Source organism: Rattus norvegicus, chromosome 5 (genome assembly GCF_036323735.1).
Source record: "Rattus norvegicus strain BN/NHsdMcwi chromosome 5, GRCr8, whole genome shotgun sequence".
Lineage (NCBI taxonomy): Eukaryota > Metazoa > Chordata > Mammalia > Rodentia > Muridae > Rattus > Rattus norvegicus.
In genome coordinates this window covers 7985001-8005074 of record NC_086023.1, presented here as the reverse complement: position 1 = coordinate 8005074, position 20074 = coordinate 7985001, and the positions used below count along the sequence as shown (strand labels likewise).

The window sequence follows — 20074 nt, the reverse complement described above, 5'->3', positions numbered from 1 at the left end:
TTATCTGTAGCAATCCTATTTTTCTGCCTATCTTCCCACCCGATAGATGAGAGTTTGACCTCTACCATCAACTCCACCCCTCCCCATGAGAGTACCCGCAAAGGAATGCCATTCTTGCCTTCCTTCTTCCCAGGCATTCCTACATAAATAACTACCTATGCTTATCTTGCTCAAAGGCTTCTAATTTTGGGGAGAAATCCATGGACTCTTAAAAGCACACCATGAATGGTAGCAGGTTTTGTGAAATAAAAACATCTTGGCTGCAAATGGTGGTACACACCTAAGACAACACTTAGAAAACTTTAATTAAAAGCAAGTCTGGACTACATGAGTTCCAGGAAAGGGTTATCTAAGACCCTGTCGAAACATACAGCCCCTTACACTGATAAAGACCACCAAATTGTATTAATTTCTCCAGGGCAGCACCTATACAGCACTACCCCCCCCAAACCTGAAAGGCTCCAGCAACTGAGCTGTCTACACTTCAAGGCAGTGGACATGTAGCTCCTTAGGAGATGCCTTAGAGGTCAAGAGTGTACTGTTCCTGCAGAGGACTCAAGTTCAGTTCTCAGAGCCACCATGTTGCTCACAATGAGCCTGCACCATTTTTCTTCCTTTTTTGTCCTTTGATCTCACTATGTAGCATGGAATTCAGAGATTCACTTTCATCTAGAGCGCTGGGATTAAAGGTGCACACCACCATTAATGTGTTTTTTACTAAGTATCTGGATTCCTCTCCACAACTCAGACTCAATTACCTAAATTACCTAGGAGGACCATTAATAAAAATTAATTCCTAACATGTGACAAGAACTTTTCACCAGCAGTACCAAGTCATTTACTTGACATTGCATTCAAAACTTTTGGCATAATTAAAACAAAAAATACATTTACTGTTCTATGTCTCCTTCTGAGGTGAGCAGTTAGTCATTGATGGGGGAGTGAATCATATCTTACTGGTATAAACCATTGGTAACCTGGCCTTTATCAGGTTAAGGCCCACATACCTATGTTCATGTAAGTAACCTAACTAAATGCAGTGGGTTTTAGTGGGACAGGATGGGAAGACTTATGTTTAAAACAAAACACCCAAACTTTTAGGTTTTGGTCCATTTCTTTTCAACTGCTTAAAATGCTATATGATAATACAAAATTTATTTAAAATATACATTAAAAGGTACTTGTAATGCATAAGGACTAGAGATTGCTCAGCAGTGAAGAGCAGTGAGTTTCAATGCCCACACGGTAGCTCACTCAATCAGCAACCTCAGTCCCCTTAGCATGTGGCACATAGACACATGCAGGCAAATCATCCATACACATAAAAATAAAAACTAAAGATGGGACAGAAAAAAAACGCATTCATGTATAGGTGTGGCCACAAGTCCAAGTCTGAGACATGGAACTTCAGCAGCAAATCTAGCACACCAAACTTTCACAATTTTCCTAGAAATCATAAGTACTTATGAAGAATTTAACTCTTCTCAGAGAAAAGCCTTTAACATTTCTTTCACAAACCATAAACTGGAACTTTATACGTCACAGGCTGACTGAACTCTCCAAGACTAGCTGCCACAGTGGTAGACAGGCCAAAGGCAGGTCAACAAAGACTCCAACACATTTCAATTTGCCAAGCTGTGACTGTTTATTAACCGACCAGATTATAAAAATACCACGGGCAATACCTGAAAGGGAAAAACACACACGTTAGAGTCGGCCCTCCAAGCTACGAGTCAGCATCAGTTGTAAAGGAGCATGCTTTCACTGAAGACAGATTTCTCCCAAACTACAACTCAATGATACACCCAACCAAGTATTCCACAGAAAAGCCTTCAAGCAAAGGTCTCGAGTTCCAAGCCAGGTTAATCTACAGTTTTTCGATTGCCAGAAATATGTAGAGATTCTGTCTCCAAAAACAAACAAACAAACAACCGCCCACCTAATTTTCTCACCTTAGTTCATCCGTCTAATAAGCCTGTTTATCTGGTCTTCCCTGTTGCCAGCGTCTCCACCTTCTACAAAGTGAGTTGTCTTTTTCTTCATTCCACCTCGTGGGGAAGACAGTTTGAAGGGCCACAGGAAGTTATTTGCTTCCTTAAAGCGTTTTCCAACTGTATAGATCTCATGAATTAGATCCTCCATGCAGATGATGCCAAATTTACCTGAAAAAAAAAATGAGCCCAAGATCAAGTTTTTTTTCTTTTTTTCTTTTGTTTATTTCTTTTTTTTGATTCTGACTTAGAGGCGTTCAGTCATAATCCCACAGATGGTAGCTTCGCCCCATTGGCTCCTCAGCCAAGCACATACACCAAATGTCTGAACCTGCGGTTCCTCTCGTACTGAGCAGGATTACCATGGCAACAACACATCAAGATCAAGTTTTTTAAAATATTCCAGACACAATGAGAACTTAACCATCACGCAGGCATTAAAGAAAGAAAGACAGACAGACAGACACACACAGGTGTGGTGGCACAGGCCTTTAATCCTATCAGGTGGGAGGGAACCTGAATTCCAGGTCAGACACAGAGAAAATGTCTCAAACTTAAGACATGTAAAGATTTGTCCTAAGTGAGACCAGGTTGGAAACAACGGCTCAGGAGATGGAGGTGCACGAGAATGACTGACGCCAGGAGTTCAGACCCAACACCCAACCTAAGAAATGGTGGGACCCCTGCACAGGAACAGTTCAGACAGCCAGGTTGAAATGCAACCCTGAGCTTCAGGGGGAACCTAGCCCCACAGTGTAGTGGGGTGATTAAGGAAGACCTTTTCTGGGTGGTCACCCACATGCATACAAAATAAAAATAAATTTGTTTAGTGTGGCCAGAAAACATGACCTTGGCCTAGTATCAATCCCCCCCGCCCAAAGCATAACCTACCAAGAGATCGAGCAACCAAGGAGTTATCTGTCAAGGCAATGCGCTTTTTATTGATTTTGCCATAGCCTCGTTTGTAGATGAGCTCGTTTACTGACTTCAGGTTGGGGTACCCCCATGCAATGTAGGGCTCCACGATCCTCAGCATGTTCACTGAAGCCTTGTTGAGCTTCACAAAGGTGCCATTGAAGATCTGCCGGAGACGGAGCAGCTGCAGCACCTTGCGCACCTTTGGGCTCACTCCATTGATACTGTCACAAAGAGACCAAAACGACCCAGTAAGAGATAACCAAGTCCCCACAGCCGGTCTCCTCTATCACTACTGCCAGCTTGCCTCCTCTTACCTCTTGATTCCTGACTCAATGTTTACTTCTATAGACATCTTTGCTGCAATACTATGTTGTATTTCAAGCTCTTAGACAACTGCAGGACACTGATACCATGCGGTCAGAGCAGGCAGCTTAGGCACAGGCCCCACAAGCAAGCCCCCCAGTGATTTCTGCCCCCTCCCCAACTGCAGCCACACTAGTCAATGCCTCCGCACCACTACTCCCAGAACACCATGCCAAGTGAACTCACCCTCGGATTCTGATGACAAAGGCCAATTTTGGTTCTGCGGGCACATAGAAGTTGCCAGCTTTCCTCGCCATCCTAGCCATGCGAATCTCAGTCCGGTACATCTGTCTGTACTCCTTGTGATAGTGCTTTGCCTTCTCATAGATGAGCTTCCTCCTTGCCTTTCGCAGCTGAAAACCAAAATGGCCAGTTATTCATAATCCTTCGCTCTGAAACAGCCGCAGTATCAGCTCTATACAACCGCCCTGCCACCAGGAAGCTCCTTTCTCTCCAGCAGCCAGACATGCATTTCTAGCAGTATTATTAAACTTACTCCGATCCCAGCCCTAACCTAAGGAGCTCCCTGGCCCACTAAGGGCCTCCAGAGTTTACTTACTGTCTTCAGGGCAAACTTCTTCCTCAGGCGCTTGACCTTCAACTCTGCGAAATTCCTTCGCTTTTTCTTAAGGGTTTCTGGCACCGCAGGAACCTTTTTCTTCTTAAGGGTTCCTGGCGCAGCGGCAACCTTCTTTTTCTTCTCTCTGTCATTAGCAGAGGACATTGTTAATAGGTGAAGTACCACACAAACTAGGTGCTCAGTACTGTAGCCAAAACTGTCACCCACTCTAACCAGCAGATCCCGCATGCTCTACTGCAGATGCAGAGTTCACCGCCCACAGCCTTCACCTCACACACACATCAGCTTAAGGGTAAACACGTATGACATGAAATGAATGAGACTTCTGCTTATTCCAGGTCCTCAGTCCTGGCCTACAAGTTGCTGGTACTACAAGTTGCTAAGCCACGCTGACGAAACTGTTACTACACACTTTTAGTCACACTCAACTGTCCCCGTTTGCTCCACATGCTGAAGGAGGCAGGTCGGCAGACGGCTAAGATCACTTTAGCTACGAAGCAACTCATTCCGCGGAACACATTCTATCGAAGAATGGATCTCCAGCCAAGTAGCCGGATCCGCAGTTGGCCCTCGGGTTGCTCCTGGTATCGCCCAGGCCTACGCGTGTAGGCCACCCGCTCCCCCTCCTAGTATCACAGCGTCACAAACACCCAGACAGGTAGGCAGTGGTTCGGGGTACACTCAGATACAGGAAAAGTGAGACACAATGGCTCTAGTTTCGGGGATGGAGAAGGATTCTTGGAAAGAGGAGAATCGACTTACGGTACAGCCTCCATGGTTCCAGCCGGAAAAAGAGAGGAAGCTGGCGCATGCGCACTGCCCCCTTAAAGGTCCGAGAGCGCGAAGCCCCACGCCTGATAGCTGTCCTGAGATAAGCCTGAAAATAATCTAGAATTGAGAGCTCACTTCGTAGGCGCAAAATTAACAGCTTGTCTTAGTCACGGCCAGTCAACTTTACGGTAAAACTCATGGGAAAACAAATGCACTGAGTAATTTTTTTTAACGAATACTGCGGGGACACCTTGTCAGCTCTGGGCTTAATTTCCCCAGGTTGCGTTGACAACCTTAAGGTCCAGTTCTGCGGAATCGTTGTACCCAAAAGGCACGTTCATGCATGTAAACTACAAGTCCCAGCATGCATCACTCCATAACCCTCGGGGCTGGAGGGCGACGTTGACCCGCACTCTGGACAGCCTTCGCGGCGGTGATTCCCCTTAGGCTCATTAGAGTCCAAGGCTTCACATCCCCGGCGGCTAGCTGAGATTTGAAATCACTGTCGGTCACTTTCTTGGGTTCTCTGCGGCCCGTGCCCACGCAGCCCTGCTCCCCCACCTCGGCTGCGCTGCCGAGGTCCTTTTTCGCCGGACTGTGGGGCTGTCTTCCGCAGAGCCTGATCGCCGGCCGCGGAGTCCACAGTCCCTCGGTTGGCGAAAGTGGCGAGACCAGGAAGAGCGACGACCGGACGGTCGGAGGAGGATGGGGGGGTTCTCTGCTGCGGGACCGGGCAGGCACAAGCCACGGCGACCCACAGCAGGGAGCGTGAGCCGCAAAAAGAGGCGCGACGAGGGCGGGAGCTTCGGCCACGGTCGTGGGAGAGGGGCTGCCCGGCGCGGTGGGGCGGCCGGCTGGCGGGCGGGCCGGGAGGGGGGGCTGGGCCGGGGGCGGGGTGCGCCCGGGGGCGGGGAGGGCCGAGCTGAGGGAGGGCCGGTGCCACTGCAGCGGCCGGCGCTTCCCGGCGGTGGGCTATATAGCGCCGAGTGTAGAGCTACCTCAGAGCCGGCTGGGAAAGCTCCGACTCGCGGGCGTAGCTACGCTGCGGAGCCTGGTGCCCGAGTGACAGCGGCACGAGTGCAGGGCACGGGACCGGAGCGGCGCTGGCAGCTCGAGCGGTTGGCAGCCCTCGCGTGCGCCCCGCATTCGCCCCTTCCCGGCCCTGCCCGCACCCTCCCGCAACTTGAGTCAAGTTGACAACTCCCGCGACCCGAGGCATCCGCTTGGCGCACTCCTGCTTTAGGAGGACAGGGAGCCGCTGCAGCAGCGCCGGGGACGTTCGGGCGGCGACGGCTTGGCCATGAGGGCAGCGCGCGTCGCCTAACTCGCGGCTGTCACCGCCGCTGCAGCGGGACCGGACGGCCGGGCGCTGCGGGACAAGCAGGCGGCCGCCAGCAGGAGGCGCCGAGCCGGGAGGCAGCAGCGGCAGGCACAGCCCGTGGCCACTGCGCCGAGCCCGGGCGGGACTGGCCCCGCGCACTTCAGCCCCGCAGCACCTCGGGGGCGGACTCGGGGCGCAGTCTTCGCGTCCGGATCGCGGTGACAAGCGCCCCCGGGGCCAGAAGCTGGGCTGTCTGGCGCGGGGAGGGTGAGGACACGGTGCTGGGCTCGTGCGGGGCCGGGGCGTCGCGATGAACATCGTGGTGGAGTTCTTCCTGGTCACTTTCAAAGTGCTGTGGGCGTTCGTGCTGGCCGCGGCGCGCTGGCTGGTGCGGCCCAAGGAGAAGAGCGTGGCCGGCCAGGTGTGCCTCATCACGGGCGCGGGCAGCGGCCTGGGCCGCCTCTTCGCTCTGGAGTTCGCTCGACGCCGGGCACTGCTGGTTCTCTGGGACATCAACACGCAGAGCAATGAGGAGACCGCAGGCATGGTGCGCCACATCTACCGGGACCTGGAGGCGGCCGACGCCGCTGCTCTGCAAGGTAACTGCCAGTGCATTGTTGGGTCAAACATCTCCCCACCCCAGAGGGTCTGCACTGCCCACTGTCATGGGCAGCCTCGCTCTCCAGGAAAGGAACACCCCACTGGTCTTCTGGAAGGCGAGTGGAATTTGCCCTTTGATAAGAGAGCACGATTTTCTGGGTTAGAAGACTGGAAGCGTGCCAAACACCGGAGATCCTGTTTCTTCATCCCCAAGCTGGGGTTTCCTAAACTCTGCGAGTAGTGTAAGACAGGGGAAACTTGGCTAGCACAGTTTTGGATCCGAAAGCAATTTCTCAGTCGGACTTGCATGTGGCATGGTGGGAAGCTAGAGTCTTTGGGAAGTTGTTTCCACAGTGGAGTGAAGCAGTTATCTGTTTCTGTGAGGTCTGAGCCGCTTAAACTAGGGTGCTATAGATCCCTTCACTATAACTTTAGCTCCTGGAAAATAATGACATTGTTTCCCCAGCCTTAAGTGCTTTAGTAACCAACCCGGAGTAAATGACAGGGCTTCCCATACTCCTGAGTAAGTGCTTCAATGATTTTGGCCTTTTGTAAAATTCTCTCCTGGTCCGGAGGCACCCCAGTCTGCATCTTATGTATTTAACAATTAGTTTGCATCTGAAACTTTTTAAAAGTCTAAGTGGAAATCATGATTCACTATAGATACTGGTCTAGGAAAATTAACAGCTAGATTGAATTGGGCTCCACTTTCCCATATACCTGTCATTTGTTACCAAACTTACCGGAAGCTGTTTTTTTATGTAAGGTTCAAAATGCTACATTTTTAAAGCTAGTTTAGAGAAGCAACAAATTTGGGCGTTTGTGCTTCCTGCCCAACCCTAAAAGAAAGCAATGCTTTAGGGAAGGTATTTTGATTTTGATGCTGTTTGGACTCTAAGGTCTAAACTTCATTTGTGAGATTAATTCTTAGGGGAATCAGTTTAAAATTAAGCCAGTGACCTGCATTCTTTCATTAGAACTGCTCATTCATTTCTTGGCTTTGAATGAGTTCAGATTGTTGCTTACAGTTTGAGCCTTAAAGTGAATTTCTGTTTTGAGGGCAGCACTCTCCCACTGGCTTCCTCCCCACCCCCATCAGCAAGCTGGAATGTGTAATGTGTGCTATTCTCTGGGCTGAGATCAGTTCTTTGCAGGTGTCTAGCTCCAGCAAGTTGATCCCATGTGGTCTACTTGTATTGGACTTGCCACAATTACATGACTTTCCCCTAAGCAAGGTTGTCCAGTAATTCCCAAAGACTTTCAGGGGAGGAAGGCAGCTGTAAGCTGAATTATTGGCAAGCATTACAGTGTTAGAAATTTGAAGCTCACTGTAGTATTTTGCTTTGTATGATTTTTGTCCTACTGTCTCGTGGCTCACTTTCTGCACCCCCTTCTCTCTTGCATTCTCCCCTCATCTGGACTTCCGAGGACAGCTGGGAACGGTGAGGAGGAAATCCTGCCCCCATGTAACTTACAGGTTTTTACCTATACCTGTGATGTGGGGAAGAGAGAGAATGTCTACCTGACAGCTGAAAGGGTCCGCAAGGAGGTTGGTGAGGTCTCGGTCCTGGTCAATAACGCTGGTGTGGTTTCTGGACATCACCTTCTGGAATGTCCTGATGAGCTCATTGAGAGAACCATGATGGTCAACTGCCACGCACACTTCTGGGTAAATACAAATGTCTTTGTTTTTATTCCTAGCCCTCCTCAATGAGAAGACTGGGAAGAGAAGCATGCGCCATCTGTGCCCTCTATACACGGTCCTCGTCTAGTGAGGAGTTCATCCAGTGAGGCGCTACAGTGTTGGCCATGTTAAACTGCTCCCCTTCCTTATCTTAAGAAGGCAGAAATTGACTATGGGAACTAGTTTGAAAGATTGCTGTAACAGTAACAAGAGGGAGTGTAAGCCCTGGCTTTGTTTATTTAGCTTTCTGTTGAGTTTGTAAAACCCTGGTTCTTATGAATTCGTAAAGTCAGGGGTTAGGCTTCCAAACTACTGCTCAGCCACATTTAGAAAGTCCCAGACATTCTGCGATCAGCAGCTGTGGCTCCCTGGGAGTGAGTGCTCAGGGCACCCTGGCAGCTACTTATCTCCCCGCCGTCCACACGGTGCAGAACGGCGGGCATCTTGGGCATCTCGGAACGCTGTAGGCTTACCCAGGATCTTTGAACAGGGGATTTATGAGGCCTGGTGAGCAGGAACTCAGACTGTGTTTGCCTTTAGCCATTGCAGCTCCTGCAGCACCAGGGATAGGGAGGGTCTTCTGTTCCCACAGGGCTACCGTAACGCCAGCGTTTTAGCTAAATTGTCGATATAGGTGATGTGAAGTTTCCCCCTAATTCTGTGCTTGCAGCATTGATCCAATTTGTACATTTTTCTTTTTCTTTTCCCTGTTCTTATATAGACAGAAAATAATAACAGTAAAGGGGATAAGGAGGAGTGGGGTAGCTCACTCCAGAGTGCTGAGTGTGTGCATGCCTTGGGTTACATTCCTAGCACTAAGGGACAAAGAAAGAGAGAGGGTAGGGAGATAGAATTATACTCCCATAGGCAGAGACCTCTCGTAGAAGTCAACAAAGAACTGTTTCTCTTAAATAGGTCACATTAAACCTCATTAATTTTTTAGCAACTGCTTAAAAACTTAATCTGGCTTCAGAAGTGTTCAGATGTTGCTTATCCAGTATTAGGCCTCTTCTCTGGTTCTTGGTGAAGCTTATCCTAATTTTTATTTGGAAGCACTAGCTTTATATAATTTACTTCCAAGCTTCTAGAAATAAACATGAATAGGCTGAAGTCACTCATCGTGGCATTTTCTTAAATGAAAAGATCACTAAATATAGTGGGACAAGCACTTGCATGTACTAGGTGTGCAGCGTGTGTAAGCAACAGACAAGCTTTCTGCTGCTGAGAACAGTCGTTACGTGTCACAGCACTGACATGACTGAGTGAAGGCAGACAACTTGTCAAGAATACTATATGTTTGTAATTCTGAATAAAAATAGTGGGCCTGGCCATGTGCCTGCGTCAGACATGACCACACCTCCTTACCCTCAGCACTCAGGAGACAGAGGCAACTGGATCCCTATGAGGCAAGGTTAGCCTGGTAACAGTGAATTCCAGGGCTCCAAAACAAACAAGTCGCAGGTAGAGTATGGCTTCCATTTTTCACATGTTGTTGAGCTACCACAGAAATTCTAGTTGATTCTAGTTGACTTGCTAGTCTTAAAAACCTACGCAACTATTGGATGATCAGTATGAGCCAGAGACAGATTTTCTTCCTCAATAACCTTTGACTGAGGTGGTGTGAGATTTCCTAACTGTAAACTTTTCCCCTCACTAAGTTCCCTCCTTTCAGCATCCTGACTGTTCTCTGTGAAATTATTTTGATAACATAAAAATGTAAATATATCCAGGTTTTTAAAGAAGCCATCCAGCCTTCAGTTAAACACCACAGAACAGCAGAAACCTTCTCTAGACATTCTATAAGTGCTGATTCAGTGCTAAGAAGGAAAGCCCACAGCCGCCTGTGAGTGGACACAGGTCGTGCAGGTTCACTGTGGCCGCTTTCTACAGGAAGAGCTCACATCAGCTCCTACTCTGGACCATGCACCAAGGGTGAGCTGCACCTTCCTGCCCTCCTCACTGAGCTCTGAGAAGTTGCTTAACCACACAATTTAGGGAGTTCTTGGAAGCCTGGTTGCTAATGACATCACTTTGTATTAAACTATGGGAGGCTCCTGAATTCTCCAGCTGTTTTTCCCCTAAGCATCTAAACTTAAGATTTTATTTTCAATATTGAGTCAGAAAATTCATTTTAGCATTGGAATTTCTGACTTCTTGCCAAGACTTGAGAAAGCTTTGGAGAAGTTGAGAGTAGCAACTAGAACATAAGAGAAGACTGTTTGCCTCTTTCCGGCAGTTGCTGTAGGGTTAAGTAGCATTGCCAAGCACCACTTGAGCTCACCTCCCCGTCTACTCTTTCTTAGTTGAAGACTAAGTGCTATGTTTTCAAAGATGCCACCTGATCTCACCTTGGCTTCTGTTGTTCTTGTTTCAGAAGAAAATGATCAGTGAGTCTTTCGACTGTGCCTAGGTGGGGAAAAGAAGTTGCCCCATTCAGTTAAAATTGTGGATCTGCTGAGCAGAGAGTACATTCAACTATTTGGATAGATCATCTTGAGACCAACTTTTAAGTAGCAGTCAGTGTCTGTTTTCATAGAATAACAAGTTGTGTGTTGATCCTGACTCAGAGTTCAAGTCATGTTCATTTAGAGTAAACTAGAGTAGCACGTGACTTCCACTCTGGAGGTGCCCTACAGACTCCAGCTACTACTTTTATGGCCCCCTCTTACTGCCCAGAACTCTCTCTTTCTCCCCTCCTTCTCCTCTTAAGGTCTATTTCAAGATGGTGATGTAAGCTTCCCTCCCAACCCGTGCCTTTACTGGTATTCCCGGATTTGGGAACTGTAAGGAGCCTGTCCTCTGGTTCTTGCACATGATAGGTAAATACTTTATTCCTAAGCTACACCATAGCCTCAACCCTTACTTTCCAATGAAGCTACAGTTAAAACTTTTTGTTGTTTGTTTTTTCCATTTCCACTAACTCTTTGTGGTATATTTTGTCCTTTGATGCATAAGAAGTGCTTTTTGGGATAACTATCTACATAGCAAAGTTGATGACAAACTGTCTGGTGACAGTTTGTTATACCCAAACTCCTCCACACATACACACAACACAACACATGTACATGCACATACACATACAACACATACATACATAATGCACATACACACCACACACACACACACACACACACATACATACCACACACACACACACATACATACACACACACACACACACCCCACTGGAGCTGTATTCTTAGTTAAGAAATAGTTGATCATATGTGATGAGCTTGTGCTTAAATATTTCGAAGATAACCTATTCAGCAAGCACTCACTTGGGTCCATGCTGTGACTTCTGGAAAGGGAAACATTGTGCTGGACTAAGTCAAGCTGCCAAGACTTCAAGTCAGAGTTGGCTTCCATTCATTATTTGCATATCCCTTTGCACTACCCAAATCTCCTATTCCTCTTGTCCCTGCCCGGTGTACTCGTCTTTCCTTCATGCACTATGCCTACTACTTGGTGTGAAGGTCAGGCTTTTAAAAGAGCTATTGTAGGCCAGTGTGAATCAGACTCAGACTGAATGCATGGCAGCCATCTTTCATTTTCCCTGTGACTCAGGCCTCCAGAAGAGAACCTGTATTGCAGTGGCCATGTCTTTCTGAGCCAAGTGCACTTGGCAGACTCAGAAGGCTTTTCGGCCACCTCTCATATTTGTCACACCCCTCTGGTCAGCATTGACATTAACTTGTAGAGTCATTTTGTGCCTAGCAAATCTTCCAGGAACCTTCTCCTGGTCAACAGTCAGAAAATGAATGATGCGGGGTAGGCTTTAGTGAGCTGTGGAATAAGACCACTGAGGACAAGTGCACATTTGCCTGGAAATCATTTTCTCAAGAAACAAGAACTTGAAAACAAACCTCTATTCTACCAAGTGACAGAGAAGCCAGGCCTGCATACAGTGGCTACGATCTCACACTTCCCCAGAATAATTAGCTCAGCTTTACTTACTGTTTTTCTGGAGCAGGAGTAGAATCTGTTTGTTTCTAAGCCAGAGTTTATCTGTAGGTCCTTTTTGACCAAGGGACTGTGTTTGGCTTTTATCAAAATGGCAAACTGATCCCTGATTGCCCAAAAGAGGAAAGCAAAAGTGTTCAACCCCAGGCCTTTTATGTACAGAAGAAATTCTCCATGGTGAAGGACTGAATCTGTCAGATAGCTAGTCAGTAATTTACTTCTATTGATATGGTAGTCAGACAAGATAATTGGTAGTTAATTAATAGACCACTTAACTTAAAAGGTTTCACAGTTTTAAAATACTAATTACTGAATTCAGCATTTATCTATATCCAAACGTCTAAAGTCTATTTAGTTAAAATCCATCCAAGTAAAGTAAAAGCCCACCAGCTAGACCAGAATAAGCAGCACTTAAAGACATTAGCACACTGCCATGGTACCTAATGTCTCAAGAATAGTCCCTGATCATTAACATTTTGAGTTCTTATGAGATTTACTGGGTTTTGATCTTATATATCTATTCCTATATTCTCAGACTAGAGAAATATAGTTTAGCTTAAGTTCTCTTAGACTTAGAATTTAAATTTTTATTTCTAAAGTACTCATAAAATTATTTGTCTAATGCTTTCTCCTTCACACTAATATTATAAAACTAAATGCTTTATAGAATATCGCTTTCCTGTTTTAGGATGGGTGCTCCAAATGTGGAGTTTGTCATGTGTCTTTGACAGTGTGCCAGAACTGGCTTCTCTCCCTCCATGCACGCTCTGTGTGTAAGAGTCTGTGAACAACGCTGGGAGTAAGGGTGGAGGCTGAGCTGAGGGCAGCCTAGACCCCTTGTCAGATTCTGTGGCCGCTGAAAACTGATGAAACATTTCTAGATCGGCAGCTGCTTGGAGGCATGCGGGACTGTGGGGCCCAGGTCCGTTGCTTGGAGCATCACAACTTACAGTGTGATGTAATGTACTTTGCATCGCTGGTGTAAGCCAGAGCAAGATGCTGTGTCCTTCGCACAAAGTGTCCCTTCATCTTTAATGTGGGCTAATGTGTGCCTGGTTGTCAGACTTGTTTAGGAAGCACTAGATATCATGTGCCGTAAATTCTCAACTGTCTGGGCAGTTAGCAGTGCTCCTTAGCAGTGCTCCTTCGGTGCCTGGTGCAAAGGGAAGCCTGTGTTCTCACAGAATGTACCCTTGACTATCTCTTTGAAATGCAAGGGATTCCACCCTTCCTCCACCTTAGCTCTCCAGCTCCTTAGTGATGTGTGTCCACGCCATTCACACTGTGCCTCTATCTAACTGGGTGATCTGGTTCAGTTGCCTAACTGACTAGGCCATTAGCAAACTCGTGCTTACCTTAGCTACTCACCTCTTCCCCTGTCCATTGGTACTAAGCTAACCCCCTCTTAAGTCACCAGCTTGGCAGCAGTTGTCTATCCTGTCCTCTTCAAAAGTCCTTTGCAGACAAGTCTAACGAGCCTCTGGACCTTTTTCCTATTCTTTGCTGCCCAAACCTGGCTTATTTAAGTAGTATTGAGTTTGAAATATGGTACTTAAAACCTTAGGTGCTCACAGTCGGAAAACAAAGACCATTAGCATGGTGTCTTGAACCTTCCAAAGCCGGTTTCCACCTATCCTCCCAGTTTAGTATCTACTATGTCCCCTAGTGTGGTCTCAACCTCAGTTGGACTAGACACCTCACTGCCCTGAGAGAATCCTGCTTCCCAGAAATGCTGCTGCCATTTGAGAAGAAATTGTTTTATTGGAAGACAACAGAAGTCAATAGTTTTTTCAAAAAAGAAAATAAAATGTCCAATAGTGGCTCATGCCTATAAACCAAAAATTTGGGAGGCTGAGTCAGGATTGTCATGAGTTAGGTGCCAGTCTGGGCTGCAGAGGGATTCCTTTTCTCAGAAGCAGACAGACACATAGCACAATTATGCAAGAGAAACAGACTCCAGATGTTTCCACATGGGCCAGTAGTGTCTTTATAAGGATGGCAGGCCCTTATGGACAGTCCCCAATTCTCAGCTCAAGGAATGATCTTGTTGTTTGGTCGTGGAGTGACTTGTGCTGTTTATTGCAATTTCTTTAAGCAAAGTTGATATTTGTTCTCTATCCCTGGGAATTTCTATGCCCAGAGCTTTATTCACCATCCACCCAAATAGAAATTTAGAAATTCATCTAGAAGACATGTCAGTGGAGCATTCTTTAGCCCATGCTAATGCTAACTAACACTGAGCAGCTTTTTCCAAAAGGCTCAGTGGAGAGTGCCCCCAGCAGCCGGCCACAGCCCTCCATTGCAGAACTGACCACGGGGAAGGGGAAGAGCTACACATGTTGTAGTTAAACATTCAGCCACCCAAATTCTCTCTGTTTATTCTTTCCCCTTCAATTTGTTTTTGCTCCAATTGTCTGGGACCCTTTGTTACTAATCTTTAGAGTATGGCAGGAAAAAAATCTTAACAGCCGGATCTACCGCCTGCCTCCTGGAGTGAGTTAAGTCCAAGATCTTTGGCAAATTCCAGTGGATTGATTCTGTGACCTTAGTGAATTAATTTAGTGACAGAAAATTACTTGGAAGTACTTTAATAACCTTATTTGAGAATTGAAATAATTTTAAGTAGGAATCCCTTTTATTTAAGGCTTTTCTTGGGATAAGGAATATTAGTAATCAGAGCCACCTAAGTTCTGCTTCAGTTCTTTCAGAAACTAAAATTAACACTCTTGAGCGGGCCGGTTTGCCTATGTTTAGATCCCTGCTCTGTGGGCGAGTGTGCAGAGGACTGGCTTCCCTCATTTCCTTGCTTGTTTTCGTTCTGTCTAATGATAAGTAGTGGGAAGGGGACTGGTGCACATAGCCACGGCCTTAAGAAAGTCCATTTGAACCAGAAGTCCTGAGAAACAGAAATGTGGACGTTCCGCCCTGACCATGTGATAAGGTCAAAACATAAGCAAAATGTTTGTATTTATATGTGTGCTAAGTATGTATGAAACTGTAAGTTAATTTTGTGTTTAATCTTGAGTCCTATCATTCTACACTTCATTCTACATATGCCAACATGGAAAACTTCTAAATCCTTCTGGTGGTGCTGGCATTTTGAATTAGGGAAACGAGCTGTACTGGAGATGTTTTCAGACCCCAACTGTGCTTCACTAACGGTCCACTAGGGGGCGTCACGACAGGACAGCTTTGTATCATTTCCTACAGACAGCAAGATTTCCCCTAGGAGAAAGGACCCTTTGTTACTAATCCTAAGAGTACGGCAGGAATAAAAAGGTCTAATAACCGTCTACCACCTGACTTACTGGACTGAGTTAAGTCTAGTGCTTGTGCCTGAATTTCCCAGATTTAGACTGAAATGTGTAATCTCATTTGGTTTAATCAGAGATTTCTCGTCTTAGAGGGTAATACAGTAAGTTAGTTCTTCAGTCTTGCCCTTCTCACTTCTGACAGCCCACCTAGAATCTCCTTTCAGACTGAACCTTCCACACAAGCATAATTAGGAAATAGTTCAAGGATGGATGCCTGGCTCTCTCTGAATATATGAAGTAGGTAGGTAGCATGAGAAAATGCCCCAGTGTTTCCACTTAACCCTGCTGGTAGAGCATGACCTCAGGGCTCAGATCCCTGGCCAACCAATTCCAGTGACCCAGATCTCTGGGTTTGTCCAGGCATCCACATCCCCACCCAGAGAAGGCTCCCCACACTGGAATGCTGGCTGCTTCACTTGATGGATGTACCCTGACCATGAATCCCTTCTTTCCCTTTATGATATCTATCAGTTCTCTTAAAACCCAAGTTCATACCTGGTGGATGGAGTCCATTGTCTTAAAATTCTGAGGACAGAGGAAAGGGAGTCTCTGGTAATGATCACAGCAGTGCCAGCCCTGGATGAAGGCTGCTGCAATGGTTAACAAGAAAAGGCAATTACTGAGGAGCACTGAATGCTGCTGCCTCCACCCCTTACAGGACAAGGCACTTAGTGCGCATTCACATTTGCAGACAAAACCCTACTGGTCTGTGAAGCTTTCCAAGATCACACAAATGGTTTTTTACTGCTTGCATAAAATGTGAATTTCTTGCCTTTCCTTCAAATACCATAGTACTGGAATTTTTGAATATTAATGAGGTTTGGTTTCTTAGTGTTATTCTAAGCAATGAGGCTCAAAATAACACTTCCCAAATCAGTGTAACTGGGAAAATATTTGTAGTGTAAGTTACATAAACACATGGGTATTTTGAGGACAAGTGAAACTTAAAATTCAAAGCCTTGATTTTCCCACCTGCAAATTGTAATTAGCATACTGCCCCCTACTGATTTCTCAAGGACTTTTAAATGGGATGCTTCTAAGTTCTCACAGGCAAAGAAACATGAGGGATAATTAGCAAATCAGTTATTTTAAATACTTCTGTACAGATTTGTAGCAAAGTATTTTTAACCTGTATTCAAGCACTTTGGTTCATATTTGAAAGTTGTTTTCAGCTCTTAGTCCTAAAGTACTGAAGAAAAGAATTAGAATTGTGAAGTGTTTCTGCTGTCCCAGCATCCTCTGGGATTCTGGGAGAAATGGAGAAAGTATGTGAAACAACTGCTCAGCAGTGTGAGCCAAAGTCTTCCCCAGTGCTCCCACTCTGGGTTTAGCCCAGAGTCTGGGCTAGTGCTGTGTGGAGAGCAGCAGGGAGGAATGGCAGCTATACATAGGACTGAGTACGGCAGGAACTGGAAGAAAGAAATAAGAAGCAACCCAGCCAAAAATAGATAGCGCTGAACCAAAACAGCCTTCTAATACATCCTCAGGGAACCTCTGTCCATTCCCTGGCCTTTGTCTACTCTATGGCATTTAAACTGGCAGTCCTCACAACTCTCACCTTTCAATTGAGTCAGGTAGCACCATTACCCCTTCACTTGTGGATAGAGCAGCAGTCTTAAGGTAGATCAGGAAACTTCCTTCAGACCTTCAGGGAAGGCAGGTAGGCAGGTGATAGGACCCAGACCCTCAGCTGAGAGCGAGTATCAAGTCAGAACGTGTAGTCACCCCAGCTAAATGTTCAAAGCTCTTGTACAGTACATTTTCCTGTGACTCACTTGCAGTTTTTGCCCTGTGGTATAATGTAAAAAAATCTTCAAATGGGATTTTTTTTCTTTATTAGCATGGTAAGTTTAGCAATAACTGATTAACCCTAGCTAATATCCCCAGACAGTTTGCTCTATAAATTAGACATGCATATAAAATTCAAGCTTGAGGAATCGATGTCAATGTCTGGAATTGTACTGCAGAGCCTGGCTCTGGGCCTTCCTTCTGTTCTGTGACTCCCCGTGGTCTATAGCGGAGGTGGCTGGAATTCTGGAGAGTTGGTTGCATCCTTCAATACCCAGCTTCAGTCCTTCACTTCCTGGCTAATAGCAGCATCACCAGCTGAACCTGAGAGGGCAGCAGGTGGAAAGGGCTCTTCACATGGGCACACGGGCAGGGCCCTATAAGCGCTTGGCACAGAATTTTAGTCACCATGGGTTGAGTCTGTTTCCTTAGCTCCTGGGAAGTGTAAAAATCTTTATTCTGTTACATAAGCATCTTACGGCATAAGAATCCCAGACGACTCTGTAAAGCTTCTCTTTAAAAATCTTCATCATGGATTTTCAGAACTGCACAGTTTCAACCCGCTGACATTGTTGCCCAAGCATCCGAGTTTACAGAGGCAGCCTATTCTTACTTAGGTGGGGCTTTCTCGTGGGCTCCTCAGTATGCCAGCCATAGGTGGCTCTCCCTAGAAAAGCTAAAAAGTGGAAGGGGTGCTGAGTGGGCCGTGTCCTCATTGTCCTGACAGCCAAGCCTTGGGAGCATCAGTAGATTGTGAAACCTGTTGGTCCCTTTGAGACTTTGTTCTAATGCAAATGGGGACATGCTAGTACAGAAAATGGACCCAAGGCAAACAGACATGCATACCATGGCCTTAATCATTTCTCCTTACAAGGTGGTCCTACGCTGTGCTCATCTGTGTTTGAAGAGGACCACTCTTCTTTCTTCCATGCCAGTCTTTGGCTTTAATGTCCCTCCTTCCTTTGTTTTTCCACTGACCAGCCTGTAAATAGGGAATTGTCCTGTCTCACACTGGATGACCCACCCTGACCTGTGTGTGGGTCTTTCTCCCCACACCTCTTTCTGTGTGTCTGTCTATACCCTCCCCCCGCCTTGTGTGTGGTGTATGGTGTGTGTGTGTGTGTGTGTGTGTGTGTGTGTGTGTGTGTGTGTACACATTCCACAGCATACCAGTGCTCTTCTGGAGATAGACAACCTTGAATGTCTGTCCTCTCTCTCACCGTTGGATATGCCAGGCCGGCTGGCCTGTGAGCTTGTCAGGCTGCTTCAGTCTCTATCTTGCCATGGGAGTTCAGGGACTACAGTGTCTACTGAGCCCACCTACCCAAGAGTCATTTACTGTTTTTCAGATAAAGTCTTACTATAAGGCCTAGGTTGGCCTAAAGTTCAGTATCTTCAACCTCAGCCCTTGAGTGCTGAGACTCCAGAAAAGCACTAATACACCCAGCTAGTTTGTTTGTTTGTTTGTTTGGTTGGTTGGTTGGTTGGTTGATTGGTTGATTTATGGTTCAGCTCTAGAGTCTAAAAGGGCAAGTCCAGGGTATCCTTCTCCCCTGACTCTCCAAGTCACCACTGCCCTCTTCTATAAGCTTTGTGGCAGAAAAGGAAAAGCTGTGTCTTCCTGCTTAGAACTGAGCTTGGCCACGGTTTGCTAGCTGGAGCCCTAGCTCCTAGCTCAAAGCCTGGCACCATGCATTGTTCTTTAGTGAGGAATGTGGCTCAGTAGTGAAGCATTTACCTAATGGAACTCCCAACACCACACACACACACACACACACACACACACACACACACACACACACTCACTCACTCATGCACACCTATACACATACACACACATCCATATACCCACATCCCCCCATACACATCCATATACCCACCCACAAACACACACACACATACATCCATACACACACACACACACACACACACACACACACACACACACACACTCCTTTACTGTTGTTCTGTTCCTAGCTGGATCATCAGCATTATTGTCTGTCATAGAGATTCCTTACCTATTAGTAAAGTGGTAGCATAAAGCTATATAAACTAAAAGTAATGAGGTATTGTTTGCAAATTCATTGGTGTTCTTTCAGCACAGAATGTATCCCTACCATTAAGAGAAAAATCATTATGGTTGTATATAGAACTTGCTTTAATCCTGGCTGTGTTCCTCAGAGAATAGCTTCCAAGAGGCATCTTGGCCTTCATGGGGAGCACTCAACCTTTGGAAACATTTTTCCTGTCAGTTTGGTGAAGCTGGCAACTAGTAAAGAGAGGAGAGACATGCTGTCAGCATCCTTCAGTGCCCTCTGAAACACTGCACTTTTTGTAGCCCTGAGTCTGAGACGTTCTGTGTTATAGCACCGGATCCCATACTGCTACTTACTGCAGCCACTTGGGGAATGTGCATCCATGGGTGCCAGCATAGCTGGTGGTAGACCGCCTGGGCGTCAGGAGAAAGCCTCCCAGACGGGAAAGCTTCCCAGATGGGAAAGCCTCCCAGACGGGTCTAGTATGTAGCAGAACTCGAGAACCACTGCTTTATAGCAAAAGGTGATGTCTATAATTCTGAAAGTTCTGTAAGACAGTCACAAGTGTTTATTTTTGTTTTGTTTTTAGCAGCACCTAACTAGCTCAGATACCATAGGTGTTTCACAAATTAATCCCTCAATTATACTTACCATGTGTTAAATAAAGAGTTTGTTTTAAAGACTTGCTGTAAACACATTGGAAAGCAGTGAAAAAATTGAATTATTTGCACTTGTGAATTGCAAAAGC

At 46.2% G+C, this 20074-nt stretch overlaps 2 protein-coding genes across 3 annotated transcripts in view; one reads left to right on the top strand and one right to left on the bottom strand.

Annotated features, from left to right (window-relative positions):
* Positions 1-1620: 1620 nt before the first annotated feature.
* Positions 1621-4629, bottom strand: Rpl7 (ribosomal protein L7). Its single transcript, NM_001100534.1, has 6 exons — positions 4615-4629; positions 3832-3976; positions 3459-3625; positions 2883-3130; positions 1953-2162; positions 1621-1685 (listed from the first exon to the last, which is right to left on the bottom strand). The coding sequence occupies exons 1-5, from the start codon at positions 4626-4628 to the stop codon at positions 1954-1956; spliced, it is 783 nt and encodes a 260-aa protein (NP_001094004.1). The 5' UTR covers position 4629; the 3' UTR covers positions 1621-1685; position 1953.
* Positions 4630-6240: 1611 nt separating this feature from the next.
* Rdh10 (retinol dehydrogenase 10) overlaps positions 6241-20074 on the top strand; it is a 28904-nt gene continuing 15070 nt past the window's right edge. Inside the window, exons 1-2 of one of the 2 annotated variants that reach the window (NM_181478.2) lie at positions 6241-6543; positions 7978-8213. In NM_181478.2, coding sequence (NP_852143.1) covers positions 6255-6543; positions 7978-8213 — 525 coding nt within the window. In that variant the 5' untranslated portion in view covers positions 6241-6254. Of the gene's footprint in view, positions 6544-6645; positions 6787-7977; positions 8214-20074 lie in introns of those variants that run through there. The other variant, XM_039110151.2, reaches the window with a different exon arrangement.